Here is an 18,103-nt window from a genome sequence, read left to right as displayed (position 1 = left end):
ATCAAGCCTGTAATGCTTCGTCTCTTTGGCAGATGAGTGATGGGTGATACGTGCATATGCACACGTAGTGGCACAATGCGCCTGCATGGGTCCCGGCAGTGTAGTGATAAAGTCACGGACCTGGGAAACCAGAGCTACGGGGCGTGCCTCCCCGCGGCTTCCGCCCTTCCTGTCAGGGTGAGAGGTAGGCGACGCCGTATACTCTTAGCAGCTGAGCGCGTTGGGAGGCCTCAATGAAGATGAATGCACCAGCGTACGAATGTGGCAGCCCGAACCGGTCGTGGTGGCAGCGCCATGGCCCTCGTGCCTGTTATGGCTATCCTTGGGTCTACAAAATTACGTAAGCGTTTGCGAGGAACATTATTCGCATAGAAAAGACAGTACCCATAACCTTATTGTCGGTGTGCCACATTGATAAACCCCACGCACAGTAATACTTGGTGCTATGCGATAACAGCGAGTGGAGAAGTATATATGGTAATCAAACGTGCGATAATACCAGCGATTTCGAAAACGTGACGCTAACACACACGCGGCTCAACGTGTAACTTTATTTCTCCTCAGATGAACATAGCCCGTGCCCTCGGCGTTCCCGCCAATCGCATCGTCTGCAAGGCGAAGCGCCTGGGCGGCGGCTTCGGTGGGAAAGAGAGTCGCACCTTCTGCCTGTCGACGGCGGTGGCCGTGGCTGCGAACAGGTCAGGTGAAGCGGTAGCGGATGGCTCAACTGTCACAGCGGCCACTCGCAGAGCGTTCGTGCGAAGCATCCCTGACGTACTTGTGGAGCCGCGTGGAGGACGTCGAATGGAAGGGCCGGCCTCGTTCACCTGCGGAGTGGCCAGTACCCCCTCCCCCCTTCCCACCATGGTCGCTTGCCGGAACTCGACTTTTCTCCTTGCAGCGGCCGGCTTTGACACAGTAGTTGGCTGGAGCTCTCCTGTGATGAACTGAAGCTCGATAATGTTTTTTTTTTGTACTCATTGAGTTCTCATGGCCCTGTAATAACGGGCTGAGTGGCAGGATTTAAAAGAAAACATACTTGAATGGAATGGCTCTGCTGGCAACATATGCATTTTACTCCATTGATTGGGGATCACTCCTGCTGCACATTGCGTCCAGGTACTCGCTACACTGACGTTAATGGGGTCATGTTGCCTGAATGACGTCATACTGTTGCCAACGAACAAAGAAAAGCTGTATGTTTTTAGCCCCCGAAGGTCACATTCAAATTTATGTTTAAAAGTCGGTAAGGATCAGTTTGGTGTGCATTCAACTGCGATGTGAATTGATGTGCATCCCTGCCTCTCCCGTCTCCCAGACTGACATAACCTGTGCCATGTACCTAACAACAATATTAACACAATTTTGTTTGGCCAGTGTCCAGTTATCAGGGCGACAAATGAGTTGTAGGGGAAGGGGTGGGGGGGGGGGGGATGTCACAACCCACCACCAACATACCCAAAAGCAAGTTTATTCCCGGATTTGGCTCGCTATTTTCTCAAACTGGGATGAGGCTAGAGCTCAATTTGTTGGGGGTTTGGAACCGCCTTCCCCCACGACTAAATAGGAAACTACAACTACATCCATCTCTTGAAATGAAGAGAACTACCTTCTTAGCAGTGGTGGTAAATGAAACTTGGTATGTCTTGTGCTGTGCCCGGTGTCAGCTGTGACTCCCACACTTGGATATGGTTTTCTGCACATAATAATTGTGTAATTACAGAGCAATTACATAGCTAGTGCCTGCCACTCTGGCCAGGCCATTGATGCTTCTTAACATCTGATCGGCACCAATGGCATGCCCCAAGTACTCCACATGGGGAACGGGTCAGCGTGTAATTCTTCCAAACCAGGTTTTGTTGTCTCCAGTGTTGCACTTACCAATGCTTGTTTTCACCATGTAGCGCAATGGAAACACTAAGGCCTTGCGGTTCAGTTCTTTGGCAATGATTTGGTTATTTTGGGTCCCAGGACGATTTGGTCTCTGGTGGGTCATTGTCCCTCCATCTATTCCAATGATCATCATGATACTTACTCGCATTCAAGTAGCATTCATTTGATATTTCCAGAACGCTCGTAAAATAATCGTCTTGACATATTGCATATTTATGTGTAGCATTCATGATTTTCAGGCTTATTAAGGCAATCGGCGTGGGAATAATGTGGCTGGGGGGGGGGGGGGGGGGGCTCGAAAGTGGTATTAGAAGTGTCTGGTCTTATGTTTGTTTTCTGAAAAATGTTGCTTTGCTTCTATGGGCATTGACTGGAAGGAAATGTCTTAACCGAACCAAACTGAATGACAACATTCCGGAGTTGTGTACTCTGACGCGCATTTCGTAAGCGCCCTATAGCTTGGCATGCAATTCATGCCACCTCAAATACATGTCATGACATCCACGGCACCCGGTGGGCGCAATCGCAATCCACCTTTCCCAGGCGGTGTCCGGTGACGTCACGGTTCCCGCGGCCTATACCCAGTGACGTCACGGTTTTGTCCCGCTGGCGACAGGTCGGGCCGTCCGGTGCGGGCCATCTTGGAGAGGGACGAGGACATGGCGTCCACCGGCACCCGACACCCATTCCTGGGCCGCTACCGGGCCGGCGTCACCCGGCAGGGCAAAGTGAACGGAGTCGAAATGTGGCTCTTCGCTAATGGCGGCTACAGCGCCGACTTGTCCGTGGGGGTGAGTTTAAATTGCAATGGCACTGTTTCAACGTGCAACGATTCTGCAGAGCGCTGCAGGTTGTGAAACGGAGCCAATAAGGAGTGACCCTGGGTCAGCATGGTATGAACGTTACACATTGAGCGCGTCGACCCAGGAATGAGAAGTTAGACATTTATTAGAAGGAGCAAATTACAAACATCATTACCATTACCACGCTCATTGGCTCGGCCAAGAGTGCGCGGGCGTGTCTGAGCAGTGTCAGAAAGGCTGCGAATAGTTAAAGGGAGTGTGCCACCTTTTTGTACTTTTCACTTATTGCTAGATCAGGCGCGAGTGTTACATTCAAATTACATTTGGTCGGCAATGCCAGTTTTTTAAAATTCGTCTGAATAGCTCGAAATTTTTATTTGGAGTGCTTGCTCCGACTGGAGAAATGTCATTGGGTCTCATCTCATGTCCCTTTTCGAAGCGCGCATCAGTATCACATGGTCTGTTGTGGTGTACTTGCTCAAACGTAAACCAAATGTCAGTACGCTTCTCTGTAAATTGCTTTCGACCCCCGCTGCTCCAATCACAAACCACAATCAAATCACACACCAATCACAAATCACGAACTTGGATCGACATGATTTCTACCATTAGAAATGGAACTTCTAAGCTCACAGGTCGGCAATGCGCGGGTTAAACCGGCGCAAAACTGGCTTCTTTCGTCCCTAACAGATGACGATGCCTTTCGCAGATTCTGTCATCGTCATTTTGACGGCAGCCGTAACAGTGCCAGTTGTCGCGGAATAGGGCTACACTCTGCGGTGCCAATATAGAAGTGTAGTTCTGTGACCAACCGTTTGCGTCGTAGTTTGGACGAAAAAATAAGTGACATAAATCTCCTCATTTTATGTTGGTGGTGCTGCGGTGCACTGCCCTGTACTATTAATAGGCGTTACTGGTCCTGAGCTTTCACCAAACCACGTTTTTTTAAATGCCTAAAAGGTGAGCTACTGCCCCGCAACCGTTACAGGGAGTGGCCCTCTGCGACACTCCCTTCAACGGTTGTGGCCGATAAATCCATAAGAGTACAGCTTGATTAGCCGCTTAACGTTGCGGCATTCGTCCGAATAGTTCTTGTAATAGTGAGTTAAGTTATTTTAACCCACTTTGATTGATGAAATTTTGAATGCTTCTGATGTCCCCATGTGAGCGACGGGTCGATTGTTGTATGCTGAGATTTAATGCCAGACGGTATTCCGAAGGACTATTAGATTGATCAGCGCAGTTAGTTTGCCTGCCCTTGCTGATCAGACCCTGTTCCTCACCGGTTTTCTTCATACAATACAGATTTTAGCAGGATCCCAACCAGCGTGAGACCATTTTTCGAATCACTTCGATATCGCGCCAATGTGCAGGTGATATCTCGAGCGACGACCAGCTGCGACAACGCGTACTGTTTGCCGACGTTCCGGATCGACGGCAAAATCTGCTTCACCAACACACCCTCCAACACGGCCTTCCGCGGCTTCGGCGGGCCGCAGGGCTGCTTTCTGGCGGAGACCATGATGGATGACATTGCAAACCAACTACACCTGGATCCCATTGAGGTATCTGCATCGAAAATAAGTTGGTTGGCTGTTGAGCGCGTGAGGTGGGAGCTCGAAAGAGCGGCGGCATGATATGCTCTCGCTGAAAGCTTAGCGGACCGTTGCACTGTCGTGGATTCATTCTACGTATGATAAATGTTTGTTGTCTGTTGTTTGGATACGCCGCAAAATGTTCAGGGTGGTGGAAAGCTACTCGCTCGCATATTCATACAAACCTACACACACACACACACACACGCACACAGACATATATATATATATATATATATATATATATATATATATACATGCGTACATATATACATACATGGGTATATATTCATACTTGTATATATGTATGTATAAGTGTATATGTGCATGCATGCATACATACATGCATACATACACACATACACCAATAAATAGAGACATATATATATATATATATATATATATATATATACATGCGTACATATATACATACATGGGTATATATTCATACTTGTATATATGTATGTATAAGTGTATATGTGCATGCATGCATACATACATGCATACATACACACATACACCAATAAATAGAGACATATATATATATATATATATATATATATATATATATATATATATATACGTGTATATGATATGTATTTATTCATTTATTTATGTATGTATTGCGCTGGACGTATGCAGGAAGACACAACGCTTATCATCTTGCGTGCTGTGTCTGTGTGCGGCTCCCATGCCGTTCGCCGTTCCATCGGCTGGCCGTCTGTGGGGGGGGGGGGGGGGATTAAAGCTGTTTGCAAGTATTTCATAGGTTCTGCTTGTTATTTTTCATGAATCGTCGAAAGCCATCACACGTGACTACAACTAGTCCCCCCGAAAAGTTGAAATATTTTTATAAAAATTACTGCAATAAACGAATCGTTTTTAGCAAAAGTGGTGGGTGTAGTACCGGACAGACAAAATCTCAAACAATGCTGAAATAAAATTGCTGAAACGGGCTGAAATGAAAAAAAATGCCTTGAACAATCTTAACATTGGGCCCTGTTGGTGTGCTATTTTGTGCGCTGATATTTCCAATCGGAACCATTTCTCAGCGTTTTATGTGAGAAGTCACGCATTCTGGGAAAGTCTTATATCTCGGTGTCGCTAGGATGCTGGGCACAGGGCCAAACAGGCCTTCCTATTGCAGTGAGACGACTGATCCGTTAATGCGTAGAGACTTTGTATGCGAGCGGTCCATTGGACGATCTGACTTATGTCTGGAGGGTCCTAACGGTTTTTTCACAACGTTTTAATGATCCCATACCAACTACCAGTTTGGCACCCCCTTGCCTTTCTTTTTCTGCAGCCTCCCAACATGGCTTTGTTTGGTGTCGTGCGCCTTTTCGTGCCGTAGGCCATCGCTGACAATCCCCCTTCCCTCAGCTCTCACCACTGCACATGTGTTGGGCCGTCGTCGGCAGGTCCGCAGGCTGAACATGTACCACGAGGCCGAGCTCAGCATCACCAGGCAGCCTGTCCTCCACGTCACGCTGGAACGCTGCCTGGACGAGTGCATCCGGAGGTCGGAATACCAGCAGGCGAAAGAAGAGGTTGAAAAGTTCAACAGGTCGGCAGGGCGATCCGCATCAGTCGCTCTTATGCTAGGTGCATGCAACGTCCGGCGTGTAAACGAGACTTAGCTTGTAGGCCGGATGGTACTCGTGATTATGTTAAGAATGCTAACCAAAAGTTCTCCTGGGCATTGCTCTTTGCACAGTCATAGATACCTGAACTAATTGACAAAATTTTGGCAGAAGTTGTCGTTAACGCTTGTTTTGCCTTCAGGTCCTTTGAACTGCTTCAAACATGCATTTTTCCAGCCTGTCTGTCATATTGATTGATCCGGCACGTCACCTTCGTTCCGTAGCTCGAACCGCTGGAAGAAGCGAGGTCTTGCCGTGATTCCAAACAAGTACGGGATCGCCTTCGGCCTGGAGTTCTTGAACCAGGGTGGTGCGCTGGTGCACATCTACAGAGACGGCTCTGTTCTAGTCACCATTGGTGGCGTTGAGATCGGGCAGGGGCTCTACACAAAGTGCTACCAGGTAAACCAGCCGGCCTAGCATTTGGTTTCGTTGCTGCAGATGTGAGGACGTTCGGAATACAGCCGTCTGCTGCCTACATAGCACCGATTTGCTATAAGACGCCCAATCCGTAATCCGCCTCCCATTTCCTTCCCTTCACGCTGCCCTATTTCAGAGTGCCGCATCCTGATCAGCTTTGTTCCTGGCGGTCCCTTCTAATACATCTGAAAGGTGAAAGCTGTTTATGCGGAGCCCCGTCGTGATGCCGTATACAAGAAGCCCATGCAAATCTGACAGCTCATCGCATGGTGTTAAACAGAGTGGCCCGCGGATTCGTAGTCTGGTGAAGAGTGTCTACCCTAGTGAGACGTCAGAGGATAAGGCCTCCAGCGCTACGTTGTGGTGTTCCAGACGGTGACTCGCGCTTTGGGAGTTCCGGTGGAGAGTGTCTACATCAGTGAGACGTCAACGGATAAGGTGCCCAACGCGGTGCCGACGGCAGCGTCCATGAGCACAGACTTGTACTGCGCTGCCGTATTGGTAAGGGTGGACTTATCCTTGTTGTTCTTCTAGGGACTGCGTGCACTCTCACAATTACAAATGCACTGTGCTGGCCGGGTCGCCGTTCGCAGGCAGCGCTTGGAAAGACGTGTACTGCGTTTACGACGGCTGTAAATGTCTGCACGTGCACCGTTGTGTGGTGTTGTGCTTTCGTTGCCACTCGATGCGACTTGTGCATTCATCAAGCCATCCGCGCACGAAAGGGTAGGTCTGTATTTCTGGTTTCTACGGAAACAAAGTATGACCTTAGGTAGTGAAGCATGTTGCGATGGCCTCGGACGTGTTCGATGGTGCCCATAATTTCTGACATTCTCACTCTTGCATTTTTGTATTGCATTTTGCATTACCCCTATTCTCACTCTTTTGCATTACCCACATTATCGTTTTTGCATAACCCTGCAATCCTTAGAAATCCATTCTGCGTGCCGAATAACAGATGCATATTGATTTCACCCGTAACGCGACCTTGTCTTACACGCGCCACCTAAGCGGCTCACCAGCCTTTCTTCGCGGGTGAAGCACTGTAAGGTATCGCATGGGACTATGGATCGAACGGAGCCCGTTTTCAGGACGCCTGCGAGCAGCTGCGCCAGCGTCTGGCTCCGTTCCGCCAAGCCAGCCCACAGGCCGCCTTCCAGCACTGGGTCAACGCTGCCTACATGCAGCGAGTTAGCCTCTCCGCCTGCGGGTTTGAAAAGTACGCGCGTTCGCCAGCCATTATGCTAAAAGCCTAAATGTAGAATTTCTGACAGACAGATGTACGGAAATGTTCGCCAGTTTGTTCGATATAACTATCCACCATTTTTATACTTATCATATCATCATATTTAGCTAATTAGTGAAGATATATAATATGGGATATAATGTATACATCTGACATTTTGTAGAAAGTTACTTGAAGCTAACGTGGTTTCAAAAATAAATGCTTAAATTGTATTTGCTAGGCTTGCTGCCCAGTTGCTGTCGTCACTCCAGTTCCGCTCCCTGTCAATGGGTGCAGTAATTTGGCAGTTCAGCGTAAGTCACGTTCTGTTCCGATTGATATCGTGGTTATTTACAGAACACGAGGCTTGACGTACAACCCAGAATCGAAGACTGGTGCTATGTTCGCCTACTACGTGTACGGAGCCGCATGTTCGGTGGTGGAGATCGACTGTCTCACTGGAGATCATCAGGCAAGAATGTATTTCATTTTGCGACGGCCTTGGTCATGTGAACAGATTTTTCGGCCTCCCATTGCTGATGAGAGACTTTACTATTACAGCGTCGTGTCATCTTGCGAATGCTGTATGGCGCAACAAAGGCACGCTTTAGCCATCGTTATGCCCTTTATCAAGATACACCTCCGCATTTATCGAAAAGGGTCCGATTGTTTTCACTTTTTACGGCATGCGGGTGCGTTGCGAGCTCGATTTCCATTTTGTGTTTACTTTGTTTGAGATCACCAGCGTGGCAAAAGAAACATTTTGCTGAACTTGGCTGAGGCGTTTGTTGTGTTTGAGATAGCCAGCGTGGCAAAGGAAACATTTTGCTGACCTTGACTGAGGCTTGTATTTAACATCGATCCACTTGTTGATTGGCTCTTGCGGGGTCCTTACCATAACGTCCACAGTTCACACTGCCCACAGTTCATAATGTCCACAGTTTACAACGTCCACAGTTCTTAATGTCCACAGCCCATAATGTGCTCAAAATAGTGTCTCCTGTGTCCGCAACCGAACGGTGCCTCGCCTTTATGGTTGAGAACAGTTTGTTCTCACCCAGCCATTACTCTCTCAATCAGCGAAATGCATGTGTTATTTTCAATGGACGTTTATTTTCGCACGGAGCTCTTCCTGGTAGCTTGTAGGCACTGAAGGTGCGTGCCTCCCCCCCCCCCCCTCTGGTAGTTCCGAGGAGCCCCTTGCGACCGACGATTAAGGGCACGAAAGTCTAGTCGGAGGTGGTATTAGCGATCCCGGCCCTACCACCACCGTGTGCCGGTCCCGTGTGCCGGACCCTCAAATGTCAGTCAGAGGGCCTCTGCGCCAGTCAGGACACCTTCAGTCGATGATGGTTTCCATGCGGTCAGGCACCACCAGTACCAAACAGTGGGCTCCAGTATCAGCAAACAGCCCTGAGTCGGCCGGAAGCAGTGTTCGAGGAAACTTGAAGAGGGGCCCGAAGGGCCCTCCGGGACTGACGATCAAGAGCTCGATTTTATGGCTGAAGGGCCCGAACGGCTGGCTGTGGGTCATATTAAGTTTACCGGCCCGTGGGAGCCCTCGGTGTCTTACAGTATATCCTCTGTCTGCAAGGGATCTCGAGACATGCGAAGAAATATTTCCTGAACAAGCACATGGAAAAGACCCAGAATGATACAGGGCATCTTGCGCTTATCGGGGTCATCAGTGAGGGAAAGGAGACATGAGCGCTTAAGATGAGGATCCACAACATACATTGGAAGGTCCAGGGTAAGGGGTGTGAGTCAGGGCCCCCAGTACGGAATGGGGGGTTTCTGCACCCCAGGCCAACTAAGATCTAGTTCAGCCGAACTGGGACATCTGTGCCAATCTTTGGACCGGCGATAAGTGATCCTGTTGCGTCAGTTTGGGGCTAACTGCCCGGTTAGAGAGCCTTCCTCAACAGGCAGGGGGCCAATGTATGATGCATCGTTTTAAGGCCTTCTGGATCAGTCAGGAGACCCCGCCCCGTGTCGTGGAATAGCAGTCGGTGCGCATCCCGCGGTGGGATGGAATGGTCCTTGAACTAAACTTGCGAGCGTGCATGGTCCATAAGTCTGAATTTGCGAGCGCGCATATTCAGCATGGTTGCCCTTTTTTGAGTAACGGATTTCACTAAAGCCTGAACATTCCCAGACGAGCATGGGTTGGGTATGTTTATTCCAAGTTTTGACACCATTTGGATCTACAACCAACGCTAAAGGAGTCTGCAGTATCTCTGTAGAACCCATAAAAATATATAGCACAACTTTGAGTTCTGTTTAGAAAAATTCCACTTAACCATTGTGAAATGAATAACACCGGAAGTATACAACATGCAGTCATTACACGACCGTTTCGTTCAGGTAACTGACCTCAAAATGCAAACAGTGTGTGCCACCTTCCGCTGTCTGCTCTGACTTCTGTTCCAAGCAAAGAAGTTGAAAATCAAGTTGTAACGGAGAAATCGTGTCCCCTTGAAATTAAATGGGTCATATCGGTGATTTCTGGTTCGGGGTGAAGGGCTTTCACCATCAGCGACCTTTGTGAACCCTGCGCACCCACCTCTTACCAATGCGTTGGATGCGCCTCTACTCCTCTCCTCAAGCTCAGGAGCCATTCCCGCAAATGTACGCAGATAGTTGCGTTTCCATCGCTAAATTGCAACGCTGCTTCTAAGGGGCACCTAAAAATCGTGTCTTGCTCAAAGCAAAAGAGTAGATCATCTCATACAAAGGCGCCAGATATCGATCCAGCTGTAAGCAGGTACAGACACCGGACCTGGGTTTTAACCTGTTCATAGAGCTGTTTCTCTCAGTACCAGGATAGCTCGATGGGCTGGGTTGGGCGAGGACAGATAGTACCTATTGTTGCCATTGTTTGTATTGCTGCAACCAATGGTGGTAACGCGCGTCTTAAGTATGTCCATGAGGAGGAGTCAGCATAGGAGCAGGGCGTGTGAAACAGCAATAGCCAATCGAGTGTGGATGTAGGGATAAGCGGACCGATTACACAATGCCGACCCTGTCAATCACTATGACAGTGGTTGTTGTGCAACATTCTCGTATTTTTCGGGGTTCCATTCTGTTCCAACCACGTGCTGCATCAGCCATGCTCAACATCTGTGCTCCCGTAGCTTCACCTTCCCTAGTCGCACCGCACACATGATAGAGCAATGATGACTCGGGCCTTCCCCTGCTGTTCAAGCAGTTACATAACAACGCATGTTGCGCCGGACTCCACGCCACCGTGCCCTCGTTTTGTACATCATCTTCACCCTGTAATGTCTGCCACGTGGCTGCTCATGCACACCCGCGGCACGATTGTTGGTTTCATGCAAGGTGGGGCTTATTCCTGTAGAGCAGGTTTGCATCTGTCATGTGCGGAGCCGGCTTTATTTTGGTCGGTTTTGCTTCAGGTCCGGTATTAAGGGTCTACCTCTTTCCAGTCGGTTCTGTTCAGAGTCTGGTTGCGGGAGGCTGCGGAAGATTCACTTCGCAATGGTGCTGGACTATTTACCAAATTGGAGAGAATCACGTCGCGGTGTTTAGCAGCACCGTGACGTGATCTCCCACAAAGGCGAAGCTTCTCACGCTGCCGGACGGAGGCAGAACCATTTGTGGACGTAATGAATGGTGGACATAACGAACTGTGCACATCATGATGGTTCATTTCTCCTGCGACGTTGAAAGGGAGTTGCGACGCATTGACATTGGAGACCTGGCGTTTGGAGGGTGTCATTTGCATGTTGCAATGCGACGCCCAGCTGCAAAATAATGCCACGTGTAGGATTTTCGCGTGGCTAACCCGCTGAACGCCGTCGTTAAACGTGATCGTGCCTGTGTCAAGTCCCATGCCTAACTCAGAACCCCGCTCATCCTCAGGTTCTGCGGGCAGACATAGTGATGGACATCGGCGAATCGCTGAACCCGGCCATCGACATTGGTCAGATAGAGGGCGCATTCATGCAGGGATACGGTCTGTTCTGCATGGAGCGACTGAAGTACTCGCCGAAGGGGTTCAACTACACCCGCGGACCGGGCGCCTACAAAATACCAGGTCAATGAAAGAAGTCACCGGCTTTGAGCGATGTTCATTTAGTTTTTTTCTGTGCCTATATGTGGCAATTTTCAGTTTCATGTGATGTATGGCATGCATACTGGCATTCTCCTTACTTGCGGATGCGTGAGATTTTCCAGTGCATTAGCATATCAAAGTTCTACAAGCGAAATGAAACTAGTTTGCAAAGGCATGCTAAGTTGGTCATTTTCCTGTGTTTTATCATAACTCTATTGTTTTAAGTTGTGTAAAGTGGTCTTTGATACTTGGGTGGCGATTTGGTTTCTTTTCAGTTGTGAGGCTTTCAGACATGTGCTTTCGACTGCTCCGAGTTTTCCCAAATGTTGTCATCAACACAATGAGGCGAATTTGTTTTGATCTCGACTGGATTGCACGTCTCTGCTGCGACACGGGTTGAAAGAACATTGATTTAAGGAGAAATGTAATTGCCGAGGATGCTATCACAAGAACCATGCCATTTCTATGAAATGAAACACTTCAATCAAGAAAATCAAATAAATCGGCATCAGAAATTTTAAGACAACAATAAAGTGAATAACTATTTCTCGGACTTTGGTTCCAGATGTTGGGTAAAGTCTGCGCGCGGTTTTGTCATCATTGCAGTAACATGCAGTGTCCGTAATCTAGAACTCAGTGTCTAGTCTTTTCCATTTCCCATTCCGTTCTCATCGATTAGATCTGGGACCGATCCAAACGATGAGAACGGAATGAACATGTAGAGAGCTCTGATTGCATATTTTCGAAACGCGTTTGACTTACACATGTTATGTCCCGAATGGCGGTACTCGTTCATTGAATAAAAGTGATTCATAATACTGAGGCGAGAGATTTTGCGTGCGTGTGAAGTTGTGTTTGGACAAGGGGGGAGGGGGAACTTACAACCCATGGCTTGAGACCGACATGTCGCTCATGTTGGCTTCTTTTGTGTTCAAAGTTAAATTGTAGTTTCATATGGCATTGTTCATGCTGGCTTATTTCACGTGTCCTTCACATTCCTTCGTAGAAATTGTCTGCACTTTCTCGTCATAGCATTGTTTTCTTGTCTGTTGTTCGATTTTCTTATTTTATTATTTACGAAGTGAGTCGTTTTACCTTAGCCTCTGAGGAGTTAAGTACGCCAGTCGTGTACCAGCTGCTGCATACTCCCTACCGGTGAGGGACTGGAACCCGGGGGCAATGCGCGAAGGAGTCAATTTTAGAAAACTTAGGGACAAGGGCTAAAAATTAAAGATGTTTATTTCAGAGGGCAGTCAAGCTGTCCCAAACTTTTGAGCGATAATTTCGACATTGGAACGTTCCACGAATTCCGATATTAGGCCTATTATTCAAATGCTTTTCTTCGAATATTCTTTCCTTTATGCTATGCTCTTGATCTTGACCTCGCTGCCGCCGACGCTCTCCGCAGGGTTCGGCGATATCCCACTGCAGCTGAACGTGTCACTGCTGAGAGGCACCTCCAACCCGCGCGCCGTCTACTCGTCCAAGGCGGTGGGCGAGCCGCCTCTGTTCTGCGCCGCCTCGGTCTTCTTCGCCATCAAGGAGGCGATCAGAGCGGCTCGGCGCCAGCAGGGCGTGGAGAAGCCGTTCGACCTGCACAGCCCCGCCACCCCCGACCGCATCCGGATGGCATGTCAGGACACGCTCACCGACAAGGTAAGGCGGGGCGGGCGACACCGGCTGGTCATGAATCGGTAGGCTTTCGGGTTTGACAAACGGGATTATTCCATGCAGACATGGTTCGCTGGACTCCTCTAGATAGCCTACTTTACTCTAGTTGGCGTAGAGCAGTTTGTCGAGTTTTGACAAACCAGCTTCTTTCATGCATCCATGGATAGCTTGACTCTTCTAGATAGGCTACTTGACGCGAGTTGACGTGAACGTCTTGGGAGTTTTTTTATGTTGCATTGAGCATTGACCTAAATATGTGCTGTGCAGCCCACAACACAAATAGCCACCACGGATACCAGGAAATCGCCACGATACCTTGCATGGCAAAGAAGTCACAACGTGGAAAAATGTGCTTGACAGAAGAATTGGATCGGGATCAAACATGGTTCAGATTAGATTCTGAAGACTGAAAGACTGAAAGACTGAAATTCTGAAAGTCTGAAGATTGCAAAGACTGAAAGATTGGTGTGACTGATTCGATTGGTTGATAGTGATAAATCGGTGCCTAGCTCGACCTCTTTTAAGGGGTTGCAACTATTCACAAAGTTCTTGTCCCCTGGTATTCCTAAAGAAAGGAGGAAGTTTTGATCCCAACGGCAGGTTTTCAAACCCAACTTTCATGCTGACCAACAGATACATCTGCACTTTTGCAGTGGGGACTTCGGTTTACTGAGCCATGTTGTTGTAGCATGGATATTGGGTTGCAACGCCCGAACGCAGTAGGTTGCCGGCTTCGCATAGATTGCACATCGAGACTAAGCCCTCTGGAAGCATGGCGCCGTGGAGCGCGGACAGCTGGCAGAAAAATGGTCTGAAGCGGGACACGCCGCAACGTTCAGTGTTTTAACCAATGATCATCAGATGGCAGACCCAGTTTCTTTAAGCACGAGGAGCATATGTAAACTCGTTCGATTGTAGCAGGCCGTGTAGAAGTACGGTGACGCGAGCTGTTCAGTTCTCCAACGTTTGATGTCGTAGGGTTGTTGATGATTTCGTTAAATAATGTGCGTTTCCTTTGATTCGTCAATCGCAAATGACGGCTTCACTTTGTTTCAACTTGACCTGTGGTCAGCCCGGTGTGTCTTTGTTTCAGCTGCCTCCCAGTCCTGCACCTGGGAGCTTCGTGCCCTGGATGGTTGACCTTTGAGGTTCTTCTGATGCTGGCGGTGGACGCGCGTCTCTAAAACTGACTGCAGAATATTCATCGCTCTGGGGATGTTTGATTGATGAGTTGTGACTTCCACCTGTTATTTCATGATTTGACGTGGCACAAAGCAGGCGAAAAGGGGCGTAGATTACTCATGGCTGATGTGGTGTTCGTTGCGATGCTGAAATGCTGATAATCTTGTGTGAGTGGCGTGATCCACGATCAAAATGGCTCCCATGTTCTTCACTATGGATGAAATGTCCGGTCATGTAAGCCGAAATAGGCTCAGTCACTTTTTTGGCTCGGTGCATTTAGCTCCGCTTATATTTTTTATGCCGGAAGTGGGATATGGATGTGCTTTGTGATGCAATAGTCTTATCATATCATGCAGTGAATTAATTGCAAATTGTTGTACAGGTTACCTCTAGACATGTCTATCTGCTCATGGTAACCTAAGCAAAGCTCCGGTCCTTGTGTCACGATTCTTAAAGTCTAGAATAAAATGCGACGATATATGCTTACATCGATGCAATTTAGCTAAACAACCTTTTAGGCGTGCATTCAAAATCGGGTGCTGGTATCGCAAACTGGAATCAAGCGTGTTCGCCCCAAATTCGTTAATACACATGTACATGTTATTGTGTGCGCTGTGTGTGAGGCCTCCGCGCTCTCCATTTGCATCCAGACCCTTCTGTTGGCATCACGGCAACACTTCACCGTACGCGTGGACCGCGCTGTCAATTTTGCAGCCCGCTTTAGCTGGTCACGAGGCATTAGAACACCTCCCTAGATTTTCACCCCCGCTTCAAAAGCTCCCGGAATGACTCTAACGACCACCATGACTGTCGCCCTCCCTACATACCAGCAATGTTCCGTTCGACATCCAAAACAGCATACGCCAGCGTCTTCGGTCGACAGTTCCGGTCGCCCTGTCATCTAGCGACTGCATTTTCAAGCTCAGCTTTGGCAATCTCTCGCAAGTATCCAGGATGCCTTTGCCAAATGTCCGGACACAAAGCCAGATTGAAATAAAACGAACAAAAAAGTCGAACGATTAAGGGCGAAGTCAGAACACCAGACAAGACAAACAATCGACAGGGATAAAACCAGAAACAGAAAAGGCAAAATGGTCAAAAAGTCAAATAAGGCATCGCGAGTCATCAGGTATAAAAGTTGAGTAGAGAAAAATGGGAAAGACATTTCTGTCGTAATGTCCTCCACTGACAGACATGAAAGTCGGTAGGGGTAGACGGGGACTTAGGAAAGTGTGAATTCAGTAGACAAAAAGTTCAAAATGATAAGTTCTGACAGGATCACGCTGAAAAAGTTAAAAGGCAACCAAGGCAAGCATATGCAGCTGATGGGCTGGCTTTGCTCCAGAGAGTAAATAATACACAAGTTTAACACGCGTCCGGGTGGCCACTTGGACACCCTTCGTTCGGGTGGGGGGTGGGGGATCAATTTTACCCTCCCCCTGAGATCTCAGGAACTAAGAGAGCTAGAGACACCAATTTCACGGGGTGTGCTGGCCTGTACGTGAACTCATTCAGGTCAAAGTTTGAGGTCCCTATGTCATCACCTTCGAGTCAAATAAAGTCAAATAATGACAACTCCAGGATAGTCTCTAAAGTGCCCCCAGAACCTAGACACCCGTTCTAAGCAAAAGTCAATATGCTCAGTTAAGGCCAGTGACTTTGTTTGACCTTTTGAACGCCATGGGACTCAAAATCTTATGATGCTGCCTTGAGTTTGCATTTGAATAATTGACAAAGACTACGTTAGGCAGTATTTTCCTAAAAAGAAAACGTTTACGTGGTTCATTTTAGGTCAGTGACCTATTCTGAGATTTAAGAAGCCGATGGAAGATGTGTAATGTGGTTCCTGTTATCAAATAAATTATAAATGTGCCCCATAAACTGCCGTATAAAACAAGCATTGGAGTTGGTTTGACCTTGGCTGGTTTTGACCTTGGTTTGATCTTCATACCTGACCCTAGGTCAATTAAATTTGTTCAGCTGTTGTGTTGCCTAAGAAAGTGTTTCAGAGATGTATGGCTTCGTCTGACACTCCGTTGTTGCGTCAGACAGAACGATTCCCTAGAAATCAACTTCGCTGAATCCATGACATGGCCTTGACACGTCGTAGATCAGCGACCTGGCAAAGTAAATGTAATTTTGTGATACCAAACGATAAGCTATTTAAGTCTTTAGAGCTACGCAAAATTTAGCGTGACTTCGCCCCGCCGTTCGAAAACTATTCCGAAAAACCTTCGGCGGAGCCAGTTCCTGTTTCCGGAACCAGGAAGAAGCCAGGAGCAAGTTTGTAATAAGACCATATACCTGCCAAGACCCAGAATGCAGCGCTCCAAGATTTCGCCGGATTGATTTCAGGAACCAGTGGGTATTCATACAGTACACTTACGTTATGCATGCTTCACCGGTCAGAATTGCTGGTGGTTTTTTGGTGCACTTTCGATGGACATTTTATTTTTGCGACGGCACGCCTTTAATGTTTAATAACCGTGGATAACAGTGATAAATAATGTCATCACTGGTCGATGCTCGAAATCCATTTTACTTCCAATGGCTGCCTTTAATGGTAGATAACTGGCAAGCTGGTGGTTAGGAATGAGCCAATGAGAAACGGTAGCTGGGATTTGGGGTTTTCTGGCCTTTGCCAGTGGGAATGTGAAGCTGAAGTGTGGTTGAGAAGAACCAGTGTGAACCATGAGCCAGAGCCTGGTCTTTGCAAATAAGCCAAAGGGAGCCTTGAAAAAGGACCTGGTGTCTCAGTCTGTGGTAAAAGAGGGAATGATTTCCAGGGTATGAATAGAAGCTAGCGCAGGTCGGTCACTTGAGTTCACTTCGTCATTGACTTACGACCTAGGCTCCGCCCATTGAGGTGGAGTCACAGATAACGTCAGTCAAGAGCGTTCTTAGTTCCACATGACGCCAGTGGCATCGCCGTATCCAGCCCATGGCGACATAAAGCGCGCAGGGATGGCGCACTTGAATGTTATTCGAATGAACAGTTGGTGGCAATTTCTGTGGCTAAATACATCATTGTCTATCACACTATCCACACGATATCGAGGTCTGCCTGTTTGCCGGACGTACAAGATCGCCAGCGGCACATCGACCGTCGCTAAGCGTTGGTGCATCAACAGTGGCAGCTTGCTTGCATACAAACGCGCTTACCTTGGCTCTCGGCCGAGCATAGGGAATGGGCTTAGGCTGTGACGTCATGTATAATAAATGGGCTGATCCCGAAGCAGGAAACATGCTACCGTTTGCCAACGAAGAACTGTCCTCAGACAGCCTTACGACGCGTGTGCGGTTCGGTGGTGACGAATTGAAGGCTGGCGCCCTGCCAGGAGCGTCTGTCGGATGAGCTCGCGCGGACTCGGAGTGGAGGAAACAGGGATGCGAGGAAGCGGGGATGGTTGGATCTGCGATTATGTCCGAGGACAGTCGCTGACATTTCCTGTAATGCCAGGCGCCAAATTTTGCCGACTTCCAATTAAATTTGTCATGTCTTGTTTTTGTTCCTCGCATTGTTTCCAACCTGACTGTCATCCCTTTTTCTAGAGCACGGTAAAACATAGGTCTTCACTGGGCATAACTTAAGGTAC

At 48.1% G+C, this 18,103-nt stretch overlaps 1 protein-coding gene across 1 annotated transcript in view; it reads left to right on the top strand.

Moving 5' to 3' along the window:
• ry (xanthine dehydrogenase rosy) overlaps window positions 1–15,115 on the top strand; it is a 50,140-nt gene extending 35,025 nt beyond the window's left edge. Inside the window, exons 16-26 of the mRNA XM_037220949.1 lie at window positions 565–698; window positions 2,510–2,684; window positions 4,070–4,261; window positions 5,713–5,858; window positions 6,159–6,336; window positions 6,727–6,855; window positions 7,446–7,573; window positions 7,937–8,051; window positions 11,462–11,636; window positions 13,063–13,310; window positions 14,419–15,115. Coding sequence (XP_037076844.1) covers window positions 565–698; window positions 2,510–2,684; window positions 4,070–4,261; window positions 5,713–5,858; window positions 6,159–6,336; window positions 6,727–6,855; window positions 7,446–7,573; window positions 7,937–8,051; window positions 11,462–11,636; window positions 13,063–13,310; window positions 14,419–14,472 — 1,674 coding nt within the window. The 3' untranslated portion in view covers window positions 14,473–15,115. The remainder of the gene's footprint in view (window positions 1–564; window positions 699–2,509; window positions 2,685–4,069; window positions 4,262–5,712; window positions 5,859–6,158; window positions 6,337–6,726; window positions 6,856–7,445; window positions 7,574–7,936; window positions 8,052–11,461; window positions 11,637–13,062; window positions 13,311–14,418) is intronic.
• The last annotated feature ends 2,988 nt before the right edge of the window (window positions 15,116–18,103 follow it).

The sequence above is a fragment of the Pollicipes pollicipes genome, unplaced genomic scaffold, assembly GCF_011947565.3.
Source record: "Pollicipes pollicipes isolate AB1234 unplaced genomic scaffold, Ppol_2.1 Scaffold_2555;HRSCAF=2994_pilon_pilon_pilon, whole genome shotgun sequence".
NCBI lineage: Eukaryota > Metazoa > Arthropoda > Thecostraca > Pollicipedomorpha > Pollicipedidae > Pollicipes > Pollicipes pollicipes.
The sequence above is the reverse complement of the archived record's forward strand: the minus strand, read 5'-3'. Positions and strand labels throughout refer to the sequence as shown.